An 18,349-nucleotide genomic window follows, 5' to 3' on the forward strand; every position below is an offset into this window, starting at 1 on the left:
TTCATGATCTTTTTCTAAAACACGCCTTCGGGTTTTTCAACTGATTGTTATGTCTCTTTACTGAGTAATCAATGTTTACTGTAGTCTATCATATTCAATGCAAGAGTCTCTCCCTTTTCTGTTCTTTTAGCTTTATTCAGGTTACACAAGGTAGTTTGAAAAATGCAAAACGATATTTCAACTCACTTTCAGTCTAACAAAGTAATTTTTATTCTAAATTTATTCATAACATTTCTGAAAATGGCACGTGACATTTGACAATATAAGTTAAAATTATACAATACTAGCTGCATTGCCCGGCTTTGCCCGGTCTACCTTGAAAAAAACCATTGTGTCTAGTGAAGTATCTTCAATAACCAGGATTAAATGAAAGAAAAAAAAAACCATCATGCAAAATTTTCTCGCCAAACAATGACGACAGATACTAAAATACTTTTAAGAAATTAAAATAAAATGAGAAAGATGGATTTAAAATGCGTAAATAAGTTTAAGAATTGAAAATGAGAAAGATGGAAATAAGCAATGAATTCAAAAAGCGTTACCGTGGAAACGCAAAATAAAATGGTTAAAAACTTGAGTAGAGAACAGATTTTTGAACTTCATTTAATTCGCTTGTAACTTTTTTTCTAATGGAGATAGAGGGTTAGATCTGGAGTAAAAAAAACAGCTCTTTCCAATGCTGCCAAAAAAAAAAAAAAAAAAAAAACTGTGGGACAATTCCTTCACTTTTTATTGATGGATTTAATGAAGAAAGTATTTCAGCTAAGCCTAAAAAAAATCGAGCTAAAAACGTCGCCGCAATTAAGTTAGAGCATTGAAACAAATTGCGTAGAACGCGGAAAATTCTTCCCTTTCCAACGATATGTAATATTACTATTTGCGAGTAATTTTTCACCCCCATATTCGGGAATTTATGTGAAAATTGGGCCTAAATTGGAATAAAAAAAGAACTATTCATCGAATTGTTTTCGAACTGGTCTGCAAACCTTCTTAGGACTTAAAGGAACAAACTGAAAATTTCAGCAAAATCGGCCGGGTAGTTCTCGAGTTTTGCGAGTTCAAACAAACAGACGCTTTTTGGAGACTTCATTTTATACTATGTAGAGATATTCTGACGTCTGAAAACACAGGGTGTCCCAAAAGTCCTTGACATATTTTGAAAATTCATAGAAAAGCAACAAAAGGTCGTATGAATATGCGATTTGTGCCTTAATATTTCGCAGGTTAAAGAATTTTTCTTGACAAAGAAAGGAAGAAAAATAAAAGAAAATTAATTTGAATTCTAAAATTTTGAATCCAAATTATGTTTTTCGCAATCACGAACTGAGACAGGACCCTACTCATTGGAGTTATTGTTTCTAGAAACGGCTCCTGTCCCCTCCAAGCCTGCCTCTCCTCCTGGGCGGTTACGTGTGCATAGTCGTGTGTGTGCGTATACCTGTGTGTATGCACGTAGGCGTGTGTGAGTGTATGTGTGTGAACGTGCGTGTGTGTAGGACATGGACGCCTCCGACCAGGAGATCGGATAGCTCAAAACCGGAGCAGCTGCATCGCGCCGTCAGCAGAGGACGGTGAGCGGTGATGCTGCAAAAGCTTCTGGTCCAAGTTGAAAAAGGCACGGACACCAAAAACGGTCAAATGAGAACAATAAGCAATCGTGATTGCTCAAAAAAATAATAATTTGAATTTTGACATTAGGAATTCAAATTATGTACTTCGCAATCACGAGTGTGTGTGTGTGTGTAGTTGTATGTGTATGTTTGTATGTGTGTGTATGTTTGTATGTGTATGTGTATGTTTGTATGTGTGTGTATGTGTGTAGGTGTATGTGTGAATATGTTTGTGTTTGTATGTGTGTGTAGTTGTGTATGTATGCGTATAAGTGTAGCATATGGACGCAACCTGGAGATGGCTTTCGCTATAGGAGCAGCATCGTGCGGCCGGTCGAAGGTGGTGCTGCAGAGGGAGGCGGGGGGAAAATAAAATCATAGAAATTCAAAACAGTCAAATGAGAACAATAAGCAATGTGACTGCTCAAAAAAAGAAAAAAAAAGGTAATTATAAGTAACTTACTGTGACGGCAGTATCGGTATAGTTAGAAAAACAAGCTTCATGTGAGGCGTTTAATCCTTTTACTAAACAGAAAGCAATGTACCTTTCATTACTAGAGTTCAATGCGTGCAGCGTATGTTTCTCCAACCACATATAAACGATACTCAACTTCATCCCATGTCCACAAATGGCGCGCACATTGAACTCTGGTAATGAAAGGTGTTGCTTTCTGTTTAATAAAATGTTTAAACACCACACGTGTCTGTTTTTTTCGTGACGGTGTAGCCATCACAGTAAGTTACTTATAATTATACTTGGTTTATGTTTCTTCTTTTTATTTTTTTCCTTTTTTTACGATGTCATTAAAAAATTCTTGAACCTGTGAAGTATGAGGGCGCAAACAGCATATTCATAAGACAATTTGTTGCTGTTCTATTATTTTAGACAATTGATTAAACAATTTACTAAAAGCACATCTTACTCAAAATTAATGATCGATTAGTGATTTGACTAATTTAGAAAATTTTGTGGTGTTTTGGATACAGAAAACTTTTGATCAATTGTTTAAATAGCAAAAGTTTTACAATATTTCTCACAAAGAAAAAAAACAGCATAACATGGATTGTAAACATATTTAAAAATTCAAAATCATTTGTTTCCCAAGAAAGTACTCTAATTGAATGCATATTAATCCAAAAATTCAGTTTTTCCAATTTTTCCCGGGGGAAAAAAACTTAATATCCATCACCTCAAAACTTCTAGAAATTTTACATCTTTAACTGCACCAATAACTATTTTTAAATTTACTTCTCCACTAGTGGCACCCGCACGGCTTTGCTCGTAGTAGAAAAATTAAAAGGTCATTTGGTTCGCCTGTATATTGACAAATAATGGATGTTGAATTTCTCGCCAATTTGCTATGTTCATTTGCTCGCCCACGTTATGGCAATTTGCTCGTCCACGTTATGGTAATTTGCTCCTTCACGTTATGATAATTATTTGGTAAAATGTACTGAAAATTGGAATAGAAAAAGAAGAAAATCGAATTTTCGAAAAATCGCTTCGAGGTTCTTATCTCTATGCTACGAACTAATTTTGTGCCAAATTTCATGAAAATCGGTAAGAACGGCCTAGGTGCTATGCACGTAACATACATCCAGAGATCCAGACATAGACTTTCAGCTTTATACATTACATTACATCAGCATTATACATTAGTTGATACGTACATTATGTTATGTTAGCTAAAGATAACATAATGTATCAAACTGTTTCTTATAACACACATAGCGTATTTGAATAAAAAGCCTTTTGGTTTGGCATAGCAGTAATATTGCAGTCAATCTCGAATTCAAGGGTGTTTAACATCGAGATACTTTCATTTTAATTCTGCTGTGGTAGAAAAAAAATGTTCTGTTTTAATTACCTCTTGTTTTAATCATTATGACAATGTTTCTAAGGAATACCGTGCATTATTATACTATTTGGTGAAATTACATAATGTTTAGTAGTTAATTGACTCAACATGTTGGAAAAGATATCTTACGTCCACATTCGAAGTAAATTAGTACTTTAAAGTGGAAAAATGGGCTTTAAGGGCTCTTCTAAACCATTTTAAAGGGCCCTCGTGACTATTTTTTTTTAGATAAAACTGGTGGAGAGAAGGAAGACACTTTTTACTTTTCGGTATCCCGCCCAAAAACTTTCTCTATCCGCCCCAAGGGAGGGGGGCGGCCACATAACATAAATTTAAATAGACAGCGTGGAATGTTTCTATGAATACTGCGAAGTTCCTGATAGTTTCAAAAAGACTTATCAAGTGTACTGACATTTTTTGTCCAGTGCATTTTGAAGCGAACAACACATAACAGAAATTGTTCTCAAACAATATGGCCACTATTGTGTTTCTAAAACATGACTAGCTGATCAGATAGTAAATTACTTTACTTTTGTTCTTCCGATTCTGGAAAAATATTGATTTTTTTCCTTTCAATAACACTTGTTGGAGAATTGTGCTTCATTTTCAGTAGTTTTATACTAAGAGCTTTTGTTGATTGGCACGATGCTTTATTTCACAAAATAGAGCGAACGCATTCCTGACACAATATCGTTTTTTAAAATTGAAAAGAAAAAAAAAATCTGAATTTTTTTGTGCCTTACGTTGTGGTTCTGATATGAAATGGAAATAAATACATTAGCGGTAATCTGTGATAGGGCGAGTAGTTCGTTGAAAATTCTACAATATTCAAGTTTTTTGTGAAACTTTTCAGCTTTACTCCTAAAAAGCGACTTTCGATCAAAAAATCAAAAGTGGAAAGTACTATTTTTAAAAGTATCTATATTTTATGCATCTGAATCACAAAAATCAGCTTTATTCTAAGTAGTAAATGTAAGGGTTATTCTCTCTTAATGTCATACAAAACACTGATGGTATATTGTTGTTTTTGCAGGATTTATCGTCTACTACATTTTCCCGGTCGACGTCTCGTTATCCTGATCTGGACGCTGAATTAGCCAGCCTTTTGTTTCGCGATGGTGCCAGGAAAATTGATTTTGTCCTCGCATTTCAGGACTGCGATTCAAGACGCAGTGAATTTCGAAAAATGTTCCAGGAAAATCTTCGAAAGGCTGGACTACACACAGAGCTAGAGGACAAATCTGTAAGTGTTAAGAAAGTATATGTCATTAGTATTTCTGTTTTATGCAAGGAAGGATATATTTCTTATGATATATCGCTGGCAGTTTCGATCATTTAAGCACAGATTAAAAATGGTACAGTTGGGTCTCTATTTAACGACTTTCAAAGGACCACAAAAAATCGTCCTTAAGTAGAATACGTCCTTAAATAGAATGCTTCTAAAACCACAATGGATCATCCGGGACCGTGAAAAGTAGTCGTTAAATAGATAAAGTCGTTGAATAGAGCGTCTTTAAACAGGGAATCAGCTGTAATAGAGCATACGACGTCCTTGTAAATGTGTGCCGGAGAAATTGAGCCTGATGCGAAAGTTGGCTTATATTAAACAATTGGGGGCTCGCCAACCCCCGTTCGCCGCCTGCATTGGCTCCATGTCGTCTTCCGGCGGGTAGAAATTAATGATTGTAATGCTTTTCAATGTGTCAGACATCGAAGGATGTCCTCAGGATAATCTCAGGACTGGATATTTGATCAGATGGATGGTTGACTTTCCAAAAAACATATCTTCGATCCCTTAAGGTTTCAAGGCGTCAGACAGGTGGAACAGCTTCCCCTGGATGTCCTGTATCCAACGGTACCAGTATTGGCTTGTTCACATTGCTAGTTCGGAGGAGATAAGGTTACAAAAACCCACGCAGACACACACATAGACAGACACGCACAGGTTTTAATAGTATAGTTTTGTTGGATTCGTATTTCCAAGAAACAAAGAGCAGTTATGTGTTCCATTTCAGCTTAAAAAGAAGTAGGATGGATCAAATAGTGAATGAACAGTTTGTAATATTTTTTTAGAGAAACAATATTTTAAAAGTTTTTTGCTTGGATGATTTGGCAGTAATATTTTTTTTTTTAAATTTTCGAAGAGAAAACCACTGGAAAATGCTGTTTTTGTTTATCAGTTTATTTGGAGGGGGAGGGGGGTCAGTCACTGGTTTCGCACCTTTTTTTTTCATTTCAACCCCCTAAACAACCTTATTTAAAAGAAATTATTATGCACCAGGAGTCTCAGGATTATTAGAACAAACTTTAAGTGGCGTTGGACGAGACCTAGAAGAAAGAAAAATATGTAGGAACATATGGTCACAAACCTACTGTTGACGTCCTACATACACACAAAGCCAGAAACTGAAGGATGTGTAACAGATAGCATAAATTTAGTACACTAAGATTATTTTGGCCCAGCATTTTAGTTTTTAGAAATTTTCAAAGTGGGTTGTTGAAATTTGTGGTACGCAGGTGGAACACACAAGTCACAATGACAAAGTAACGATGTCGCTTGTCAGAATGGCTCTTTTTTGCGAAGGTCGGAGCGTTGTAATGGGTCGTTTCCGAAATTTTAAAATTATTTTTTTCTGAAAGAGTATGCTTAAAAACATAGGATCTGACAATTTTTTAAATAATTTGACTAAGCTTAATATTTTTTTCAAAATTACTTTAAATGGCGCGCTTTCATTGTTTAAGCTTCTGCGTTCTTCCGATGACATCACAAATGATGAAATGCCATTCACCGATGTCATTCACAGAGCATAATATTTAATTCGCTTCTTTACTCACATGTACTGGCAACGGTATGGTTGATAGCAAGCGTAGGGCGCAATATTTAATCCTCATCTTGACTATCATAACGTGGAAACGCAGTAGACAGATGCGCCAAAGTATACATCATTTGTGACGTCATAAAGACCACGCCTTACTTTCAAAATCAGACATTTTAAAAAATCAATTAAAAACTAAGCGGTGGGAAAATTAAAGTTTTTTCTCTCTTCATGTTATTATTTTATTTATTTATTTATTTATTTTTTGCTTATTCTATTGATTTCAGTGACTAAAAGTAATACTTTTGACTTTGTAAACAACCCCATTGCGACGCAAGTAATGCAGCGGCTGACGGCAAATTTCAACAACCGCTTTAAACCTTCCTTAGTTCTTAAATGCATGATTTCTTAAAACACTTTAAAGTACGTTTTTTGGCTTTAACATCTGTTCAAATCACGATAAAAATACTTTAAAAAATCCCAGTTCAATTTAGGTATGGCTTATGGTTAAACAGCTATTTGACAACATCGGGATTTAATTGAACAGAAATTGAAAAAAAGAAAGAAGAAAACTCCTTACATTTAAATGTCCCAAAACATCAATAAAAATGGTAAAAATGCCTTACTTAGAAAAACTTTATTCGTCAAAGAATTATAAGAAGTAGGTATTTTTAGCCGCACTAAAGTAAAAAAAAAAAAAAAAGTGCTACATTTGCAAATGCCGAAAAAAGAAATTTATTTTTGTTTTCCATCAGATTGGTGCATTTACAAGTTTGAAGTTGATTTAATAGCATCTTCTGTGAATATGTTCTTCATTATTGGCAATTAAAATGCTACAATTTTTTCTTAGAGTATTTTAGGAAGCTAAATTGGGTACGTTGTCAAAAGGCAACAGCATTGCATTTAAGGGTTAAAAACTTAAATGCTGTATAAAATAGTTTTTGTGTTAAATGGTGTGAACTGTTTCACACCTTTCAGTTTCTGTGCATGTAGCGCGTCATCATTGTGATTGTGACCATGTGTTTAAGTATGATTCTTGCTTCTTATCGTCCCCTCTAATCCCCCTTAATGTTCATATTCCTAGGCCACCCTGTTTATTCGTAAAATGTTTTTACTTTCCTATACCAAATGCTAGTTTTTAATGACGTTATAAAATTTTGAAAATGAAATTGTGCTTACTTATTCATTCACGGATCGATGTGCCCCGTAAAGCATATTGAAAGGGCTTTTTAGACATCAACCAGAAGGTTTGTTAATTGGCGACTAAACGTAAGTCAGGTTGACTCTTACCGACATACACCACATGATTTTGTAAACAGAAGCGGGAAAATAAATCCGTCCTTTTCCTCAGAAAGAAATAATGAATTATCTCTTTTTACTACTGACTAGCGGTACCCGCACGGCTTCACCCGTAATAGAAAATTAAAAGATCATTTGATTCGCCTGTATATTTACACATAATGGATGATGAATTTCTCGCCAATTTGCTATGTTCATGTGCTCGCCCATGTTATGGTAATTTGCCCGTACTCGTTATGATAATTTACTCGAACATGTTATGATAATTTACTCGTCCTTGTTATGATAATTTGTTGTTAAAATTGGAATAGAAAAAGAACGAAATCAAATTTTCGAAAAATCGCTTCTAGGTACTCACCCCTATCGTACGAACTAATTTTGTGCCAAATTTCATGAAAATCGACCGAACCGTCTAGTGTCGCGTAACAGACAGAGATCCAGACATACAGACCTTCAGCTTTATTATTAGTAAAAGATTTCAATGCATTTCTGATTTTTTTTTCTTTTCTCTTTTAGTTATCACAGGATGGCAAAACCTATTTCCTGAAGATTCATGCTCCTAATAATGTGTTGAGGAAGCATGCCGATGTTCTTGGAATCAAAAGACCTATTAAGGTAATTTTTCTTTTTTGCAATTCGTTCGTGTATATTCCAGAGTTTCTTTTTTTCTTTTCCTTCGATTGTTCATAGTTTTTAGTCAATTTTTAGGTGGACTTTTGGATGCTCTGTTGATAAAAACTGAAAAGAGTTTGTTAATTCTCCAGTTGATCATAGATTTTTAACCCTTTAACTACAAACCCATTTTTTTAACCTGTGCTACAAACCAAGGGTACATATTTACCCCGTGGTTGTTTTTTTTGCTCGTAAAATCGTACTGAAAGCTATAATCTGATTCGTAACTACATGAACTGTTTTGTATTTTCACGCAGATGGGAATGGTAAAGAGCAAATTCAATTGTATCAAAGTTTAGTTGGGGAAAATATGATCTGAATAGCTAAAAGTACTGAAAACCCAGTTTCCCTGGGGTGATATCTCCCCTGATTTGGTAGTTCTAGGGTTAATTCTCTGATGAAATAATGATTTATTGAAAGAATCTACAACGCTTTATACTCTCTTGAGTAAAAGCTTTTAGACTTAGATTCAATTTGTTTAGAGCTTGCGAGTGCGTCTCTAAAACAATTCGTTTGAAGAATTCGTTTTTTTCCAGCGCCAGGTAGACGAAGAGCACAAAGGACAACAACGGATACGGTACTCCATTGCGTACGAACGGCATCTCAAGACAGCACCTCAGGTATAAGAACTACCCCGCACTAATATTGCGCAGACTGGTTGAACTTGCTTGCACTTTTGATGCACAGAGTGGTTGTACTACCTGGCACTGATGTTGCACAGAATGGTTGTACTTGCTTGCACTGGTGTTGCGGAGACTTGTTGTATTAGTTTGCAATGGTGTTGCAAAAACTGGTTGTACTAGTTTGCACTGGTGTTGCACTGAACGGTTGTACTAACCTGCACTGGTGTTGCACAGATTAGTTTTATTAGCTTGCACTCATGTTGCACAGACCAGTTGTACGAGCTTGTACTGGTGTTGCACAGACTGGTTGCACTAGCTTACACTGTTGCACAGAACCATTGTCCTAGCTTGCCCTTGTGTTGCACAGAATGGTTGCACTACCTTGCATTGATATTACACAGATTGGTTGCACTGACTTGCACTGATGTTGCACAGACTGGTTGTACTAGCTTCCATTGGTGTTGCACAGAAAGGTTACACTATCTGCCACTGTTATTGCACAGACTGGTTGTACAAGCTCGCACTGATCTTGCACATACTAGCTGGTACTAACTTGCCCTGGTGTTGCAAAGATTTGCTACCCACGGGGAATTTCTTCCTGCACTCTATCAACTACTGAAATACAATTATTCTACAACAATTTATTGTTGTACTATACTAACTTGAACCGAAATAAGTCTGTGCGATAATTCTGCAACTGTTGAAAATTATCATTAAATCAGTGAAGATTGATAATTAATTAATCAAGAAATAAATGACTAAACAAATGATCATTATATTTTCGCTTTCAAAATAAAAGTAGAGTAAACTAAGTAAAAATATGTCGCATCATCGCAGATTTGTCTTGAAATCTCTTGAGTTAGAAAGCAATATTGATTGCCTTTATTAATGATCAAAAATTAGCAGCTAATCGTACCTTTCCATTCAGGGCCGTAACCAGATTTTTGTTTCGGAGGGGGTTTTAGCAAACACATTTTTAAAAACTTTTATGTGGTCTGTCAAATTTGGTTTCATGTGTATTCTATTGATTTTTGTTACAATCGACTATCTAAATTGGAGGGAGCGGATGTTCTTACAAAATACCATATTGTTACATAAATGATTTTCTCAATAACTACCATAAACACACAATGAGTTTGCACTATTTGTCAGTCATACTAATTTCATTTAGCAAATAAAATTGAAATAATAATAACAACAAGAGTATTTTTGTCCCCAAAATGTATATAAATAAATAAATAATGTAAAGCATTCCTTTGGATTAAAAATTTCGGAGGGGTTTTGAACCCTATAAACAACCCCTTGCATACGGCCCTGTTTCCATTATCTGTCTCTTTAGTTAATGCTTAGAATGTAGAATAGGGGTACAATGACCATGTAATGGACTTATCAAAATGGAAGCTAACGATTTCATAGTTTTTGATAAATTTTATAATTTTTGGACAATCGTAGTATTTGTAGCTATGCTTGGTAAATGGTAAACGTTGCATAAAAAATACTTATTTTGCGATATTTTAATGGTGTCGTAAATAAAAAATGACAGTAAATATCATTAAAAGCTCCATAAAAATATAAAACAATCTATCAAATAAATGCAGCACAGTAATAAAAAAACGTTAAAGATACCATTAAAAATTGGAATTATAGCATGAGAAGTAAACATGGTGACTGTCTGTGTTTGCCTATTTGCAAATTTAAACATATCGATAAGCGTCCACCTATCCATTTTCGACACTTCGATTCGTGGTTATTTTAACAACATCATCAATAACATTACTAGTTTTTAGATAAAGTTACTGTACTAATTGAGTACAATTTCCCATCAGGTGGATGAAATTGAGATTCATGCTAAAACCACTGAACTACATAAATATTCATTAATTTTTGAGGTATCAATTAAATATGTCAATAAAAAAGGTTTTCATGTCATTCTCTTAAACTTGTAGTTAATGCTGTGGACATTAAAGCAATACGTTGTAATAAATCTTTAAACTCGGGATGGTTTAAAACTCTTATACAGTGATGTCGTTTTTGGAAAACATCATGGACACTTCCTCAGCTTCTACTTTAACAGTCTGAGAACCTGTCGCAAATCTAATATCATATTTACATCCATTCGTAGTGGCTTTAAGGCAACGCGTTATGTTCTACCTGCATAATATATCACTTTAAAGGCTATTTGACGAAAGTTTTGGTGAAAATGTTGTCGCGTCACGTTCATCGTTTTAAGGCTGTAGTGAGTAGCGAACAGAATTTGGTATCCAGAAAATAATCTATAAAGTCATATTTTTTATATAAATCCCCCATTTTTTTTATAAATGTACAATTCCATTTTGTTAAGATAACATTACCATGATCATGAATATATTTTATGTTTTCGATTACTGATTTATGATATTTAAAATTGTTCATAATCCTTAACATTTGCTACATTTTACACTCACAGTGGCGGAAAAAAACTGCATCACTCGCGAAAATGTAGAAAAGAACGGAAATGATTGCAAATGAAAGAATGAAAATGAAGGTTTTTATGTGAATGTTTATGCTATGATGGTATTGTTTCAATAAAATAGATTTAAGATTAATCTTAATTGCGTTTTGTTAGGACTAACAAATTATTTACTCTTAATTATTTTGAAAAATGAAAAAGTGAAAAATTAAATATTTAAGAGAACGGAAAACAAAGCAACTGATGTACAAGTTCTAGTTAATGTAAAATCTACGTAACTACAATCATAGTGCATGTGTTGCAAAATATTGTAAATTTCGATTAGGTGGCGCTGCCAGCTTTGCAGCATATACGGAAGCTTATTTTGTTTGTATTGTTACTGTTGTTGTTCAAAATGTGTGTGTGTCATATCCGTGTAAGATTACACGAAATTTGTGTTTGAATACAGATTTGGTTAAGTTTGATAAGTATATGTCTGGTCAGTTAGAGACAACTTCATCATAAGATTTATACAAATTAGTCAAAACAAGGCAGCACACACTTGGAAGTGTATACAGCCATGAGGAACACTTCAGTGTTTCGTAGGTCCTCCACCCGAGCCGCGAGGAGAGCTTAATAATGGTTTCGCATAGAATATACTTTGAAATATATCCCTTCTCTACATACAATATACCAGACAGCCCGGTTATCACATCCTGAGACTGAAGTTTCGTTTTTATTAGAACTCCTCAGTTAGGAATAGTGAGTAACCGAGCCAGAGGCATATGTCATCCCATTGAAGATGAGAGTGCCACTATTCTTGACTGAAGAGTTCTAATAGGAACTAAACTGCAGTTTCAGGATGTGATAACCTGGTCTGGTATATTGCTGGTAGCCATGGGGGGGGGCTTAGGGACGGTAACTTACTGCTAAAAATTCCTTTACCTAGTTCATGAAACCAAAGCCTAACAATGCTTTCCTGTAGTTATATCTTAGCATCAAGCTTACTCTTAGCAGCAGTTTTATACCCACTATACATCAACAATTTTCTATTCAAGGTTAATTCCAGTCCAATCTAAAACTTCAATGCCTGAATTGTTCATGTAGGGCTGCTCATTAAGTGATGAAATTGAGGGGAAAATACTTTTTCATTATCCGTATTGTTGTGGACATGAAAACTTGTAAATTAGACAACAAAATCTTTCAAGAATAAGTTGAATTGTACTTATTGATTTCGCTATATACAGTAAAATTTCAAGAGGATATCTTTCATTAGAGATTTTGTTGCAAAATATAACTTGACGCTCCCTTCTGATGAACCTGAATAGCTGGCTTTAAACATTTCTCTATGATCTTGGTAAAAACGGATGCATTCACTGTTCCAGTTGTAAATTTCATGCTTCCAAACCTTGTGCTGGATCATTTTATAAAACTCGGGAAATGTTTTTTTCAACTGAATCTTTACTCTGTCATGCAACGAAATCGACACGTGCATTTTATGAATGATTTTCTTGCCTATACTTTACAAGTTTTTATTTCCGAAACATTAGAAACATTTGAGAGGTAAATCCCCCGTAGATAACCTCTATGTTTGTATTTTACTTAAACAATACCATAATTGCATTAAACAAACACTTGAAAAACATTATTTGCACACGTTTCTCCTTTTTCGCAAGTGATGCAGATTTTTTTTTTTTTTTTTCTGAGTCACTGTACATGAAACTTATCAGTTTCACCAAAAGCTGGAGTTTATATGCACAACATTTTGAAGAATTCGTTGACTTTTAATAACTTAAGATTTTACAAGTTTTATAGATTTTAGTTTTTAATAGAAATTGGTTTTCAATAATCGTTTGCCATATTTTTTTTCAGTAAAACATTTATGTTTCGAGATATTTTATAGCAAATACATATATATAAATATCGTAACAGTTATCGGTTGGTTCCTTTGCTAAAGCAATACGAATTTTTCAAAATTATTCCAAAGCTGAACATTTTGGCAACTAAAAAAAAAAAAACTTGGTGCCAATTACATTAAAATTTAGTTCCCTTTCTTGACATTATTTGATGTAACTTTTAAATGCCATGTTTTTATGCTTTAATACAGGGAGGAGCATGTCTAGAGAAAGAAAGAAAGGGCCCTTCGTCTCTAGGGGCCCTCGTTCCTCGAGCTTTCTGGGACCTTCTCAGTTATGATCGCGAACTGATTCCAGAGGACAGTGACAAGGATGAAGCTCTCACTCACAACGGGTAAGATCCATTGTTAAGTATGTTAGGTGGATGGTAAAGGCGAATTAGTAGGAAATTCAAAAATTACAAGGTGTCGCAAAAATGTCATAGTTTGAATTGGCTGACAGTTTGCTATTAATGAAAAAAAAAGAGCTCTGATTTCAGAAAAAGTTTATTTGAAAGTAAAATTGGTGACATTACTTGGAGAAAAATATAATCTCTTAAATGGCTACCTCCCGAGTTAATGCATAATTGCGCTCGTTTAACGGCATTTTCGAATGGTTGCTCACAAAACATCTTGCTCTAAATTGGCGATATCTTCTTCAATGTTAGCTTTCAAGATTTCCAAGGTTCGTGGTTTGTTGTGGTAAACCCATTAATTGCTCGAGCACATGGAACACGAAGACAGGGAAAACGACGACGAAATCCAAATTGCGTTAAAACAAGACTTAAAATTTGTCAAATAAGCAGGAACAGTAAATCCACGTTTTTGAAGTGAGCATCGCTCCATGGGGGGCTCGTTGACAACTAATTCGCTATATATCTACATTTTAAATATCAAAGCACAGGGCATTTGGCATCATCTTCAAAAATGACGGTCAACTCAAATTATGTCATTACTTTTGTGCCACTCTGTATAAGAGGTATACCACCAAACACAAAACTCATTTTCCCTATTTACTAATAAGTTGTTACAGAGTTTTCAAATTATATAGTGCTTAGGAAAATTTCGCAAACTATCAGAAACGAATTGACTTTCAAATATGAGAAAACACTAACACAAAATCATAAAAGCTTTGCAACAACAGAATTTAACAAGCTCCCTGACGCACAGCTGACAGTCAACTATAGCAAGCTATTGTAAAAGCACTTATTTTCGCGAAAATGAACAGGCCGGTGATTTCCAGAGCTGAAAATTTTTCGAATTTGATGTGAACAGCACAGAAAATTGGTTATAATATGAAGTTGATATGCAGGGTATCTCAAAAGCAGGGGTGGATTCAGGGGAGGGTCAAATGGTCAGCTGTCCCCCCGTGACAAGAATTTTATTATAATTATTACAAATTTTCAAATTTTAGATTCGGAAAAATAGTACATGGAATCAATGTTAATCTGGTTTTTGCTTCGTTCTGTAAGGTATTTATTTCTTCTCAGCGCGTCACAGTTCAAAGGATTGACTGGGTTCGTTTAAATGGGCTACTGCTATTTTCAGCTTTTTTGTTCATTTTCAAAAGCACAATCATCTCTAATGAGCTTAACCATTGAAAAATTGTAGAGAGGGGGTATGTGAATGGGTTTTTATCTCATTGGGGGGTGAGGGTGGGGAAGGATGGGCAACCCTGCTTAAAAGAAGCTTTTTACGTAGGAGATAACGAAGGCCATTGAAAATTGTCCCTCCTTACAAATATTTCTGGATCCGCCCCTGCTCAAAAGGCTGTTGACAAACTTAACATGTAGGTGTGTCTCATTATGATGAACACGATTTACATACTAATGTATGTTCGCAAACGCAATGCTGGCGCGCTGCATGCAGACAAAGCCAGACACTAACGGATACACAACATGTCGCATATTTATACCATGCACAAAGACGGTTTTACACAACATTTAAGTTTTCAAGGAAAGCTTACAGCTGCTGTTGAAATCAGCAGCATTCAACTGTCATACTCGCGTCGCAACGACAACGTACTGACCGTCGCAATAACGATCCATTCTGACAAGATTTTGCGGATCGCTGCGTTGTCGTTGCGACGCAATTATGAGAGCTGGAGCGACGCAAATTTTAGCAACTGCTTTAAGCTTTCCTTTTAAACTCTAATGATCTGTAAAACCATCATTGTGTAGTAAATATGTGATATGTTGTGCACTTGTTTGTCCGCCAGTGTCTGACTTTGTGCAGGTGTACTGCGCCAGCATTGCGTTTGAGAACACATGTTCCTATGTAAATCTTGTTCATCATTATGTGACACAGCAGGTTAAATTTATCAACAACCTCTTGAGACACCCTGTATATCGCGACACTGAAATTATCGCGATTACTACGGGTTCGTGAAAATTAAAGCCTCGCGAAAACAAGGGCTTTTACAGTAGTAGACAGGAATTAAATGACTGGCTCAGAACATCAGTCCACGTCTGATAATACCTTTGAGAGAAAATACTAAAATATTTAAGCAAATTTTGGAGTTATCTGTTAGGCTCAAAATGTCGTCAAGTGGCGTCTAACCTTGCCACATTTATAAATTTCTTGCTAAATTTAGTCGCCAAAGATGTAACCAGTCTGGCAATATCTTGCCCATTTCAAACCGAATCCAGTCTCCCATGTTAAAACTGGTGCAAAAACAAGAAACACTACTAAAAGATAATTTAAAAAACTACGGAAATTTAGATTTAACGGAACGAACGCTAAATGTATCAAGACTGCAACAAATTAAGCACAGAAAAATATAAATAACATCTGTTTACAGAATTGGAAAAAAATATCATTCTCACCAGATAACCTGAAAATAGCTACCTAACTTAATAAATACTAATAGTGTTTTTTGAATATCTGAAATGGAGACTAGGTCAAAAAACAGAGGTGGCGATGCACGCTATTTTGAATAGCACGGTACACATTCGCAGTATTTATTTCTATTTTTTTTCATTCTGATCAAGTTCGTTTATAATCTGCTTTTTTTCCCCTTTATTTATCTAAAAGGATTTTATATAGTTTTTCAATCATTTCTACTGTGTGAACACTTGAACTGATTTTGGATCGCTATATTTCTCGTGGCATGTTTCAGTGTAAATAGGGTCAAAAAATATTGTGTGAAAGACTGATTCAACTAATTATTTAAAAATAGTGCTTTTCGTATCAATTTTTTATTGTGATTAAATGTTGGTATTTTTTTTTTCAGGGACATAATCAACTACACCGATGCTCAGCGCAGCCGGATTGTGTGGGAGATTTTGATCCGGACGCCATACCATAGTGATGGGAGAGCAAGCACGGGTAGGAGCTAACTGCATTGTAAACTTAAACTACTATAACCAGGGTCCGTGATTTAGAGGGTCGAGGGATTACTCCCCTCCCCCCGCGCAGTTTTGAAAAGTTGATGTTTTTACGAGTATATATAAGTGGGGGTGGTTTTTGTTGTTTTCTGATAAAATTTGCTTCTGCTCCCCCCCCCCCCTGCGAACAATTTGAAACTGACTAGAACGATGTGTTATTTTTCTGTCAACTGCTTTTGTCCAAATTCGAATCAAATTCAAGCTGTTAAAAATGCGTCAACTAATTTTGCGTCAGTACAGTAATTATTTAATATGTTTGCACAAGTTTCTATAGCTTCTTAATCCAAACAATGCCTATTTTACGCAGGGCCGTCGAGAGGGGGGACAAGCCTATGCATTGCACAGGGGCCCGTGAGAGATTGGGGGGCTCGCAAAGCGGGCCTAAGAAAACGATAAATCCCCCCCCCCCCCCATATTTTTTTTTGAAAACTTTTTAATTTGAAGAAAGTCAATTCTCCTAGAGTTAAGATTATAAGTTTTCATTTCGCGACTCCAGAGCTCGAATACGCTACCTTACGGTGATTAACAATACTACCGAAAAAGGTAAAACATTCCATTCCACGTATTTTTTGTGCGTAAATTACAAGCTTCAGACAGTTTGTGGTGTAATGTAATTTCAGAAGAATAGAAAAGAAAGCTTCCCACAAACAGGATGAAAAATTACTGTCATTCACAAAACGTCAAAGAAAGTTATAAGTTACGCCATGTGTTTGTTTTACCTTTTTCACCCGCCATTAGACAGTGGCTGCATGCCCCCTATAGTTCATTGGAGTTGGGAATCGAAGTGAGTTCAGTGAAAGTGATCATGCTCGAAGTGAGTCCCCTATCGACGCCATTAACCAAAAAGAATTATTATTATTATTTTTATTTATTTATCTATTTATTTTCTGCGTGAATTCAAAGCAAAAAGAAATCGCTTCTTTTTGAAAAGTAAACAGAACTATTACTAAAATGGACAAGAGGCAAAAAAAAAAAAAAAAAAAAAAAGACTTTTAAATAAGCGCTTGCATTTTTAGCGTTCTAAACTCAAAACAAGGCAGGAGACGCAGTTTGATGAAAAGATTTTAAAATATGAGTTGATTTGAGTTTTGGGTACAGTGATACAAATTGAAACTATTTCTAGTGTTGTTTCTAGAACAAAAACGTGGGGGAGGGGGGGGGGGCGGGGCTTTTGAAAGAGCATTCCTCATCAAAGTGTATAGAGAGTCCTTACATGTCTAAAAGGGGCACAGTTATGTCACCATTAATTAGAATCAGTGTTGGATTTACCTATAAGCTAAATAAGCTAAAATAGCTTAGGTCCCCCGCTTCTTTGGGGGCCCACAACTCTCGAAAATATTGCATGATTCTATCCTGAAGTAAGGAAAAATACTTTAAAATATTAATTTCATTTTCACGTGCTTGAAAACATTGAGATCTTGCCAACTAGGGACATTTTAAACTTCTTCAAATGCGAGGAGGGAGGAGGGGATGCCAAAATGTGCCAAATTCATCTCCTTGCTACATTCTGCATTAAAAATGTAAAAAAATGGTTATGACGTTCCTGTAACACATTGCTTGCTTGAAATATATTTTCGTGACTAGCATGTTCACATTTGCTATTTATTTTTAAACGTGAATTCCGTATTTTGAAAGTTCTTTTGTTATTGCTTGCTTTTTTTATTACTTCTACTGCATACTATCAATCTCTTTGGCTTGAGAAAAATTTACTACACTACCTCTATTCCTTTTCGTTTTCTGCACTACTTGTTATTAAAAAATA

General features: G+C 35.2%; 1 protein-coding gene across 1 annotated transcript in view; it reads left to right on the top strand.

Annotated features, from left to right (window-relative positions):
- LOC129230480 (anoctamin-5-like) overlaps positions 1 to 18,349 on the top strand; it is a 129,545-nt gene that overhangs the window by 45,523 nt on the left and 65,673 nt on the right. The window contains exons 2-5 of the mRNA XM_054864882.1: positions 4,503 to 4,712; positions 8,101 to 8,199; positions 13,415 to 13,557; positions 16,434 to 16,528. Of these exons, the coding sequence (XP_054720857.1) occupies positions 4,503 to 4,712; positions 8,101 to 8,199; positions 13,415 to 13,557; positions 16,434 to 16,528 (547 nt within the window). The remainder of the gene's footprint in view (positions 1 to 4,502; positions 4,713 to 8,100; positions 8,200 to 13,414; positions 13,558 to 16,433; positions 16,529 to 18,349) is intronic.

Source organism: Uloborus diversus, chromosome 9 (assembly GCF_026930045.1).
Source record: "Uloborus diversus isolate 005 chromosome 9, Udiv.v.3.1, whole genome shotgun sequence".
In the NCBI taxonomy this organism is placed as follows: domain Eukaryota; kingdom Metazoa; phylum Arthropoda; class Arachnida; order Araneae; family Uloboridae; genus Uloborus; species Uloborus diversus.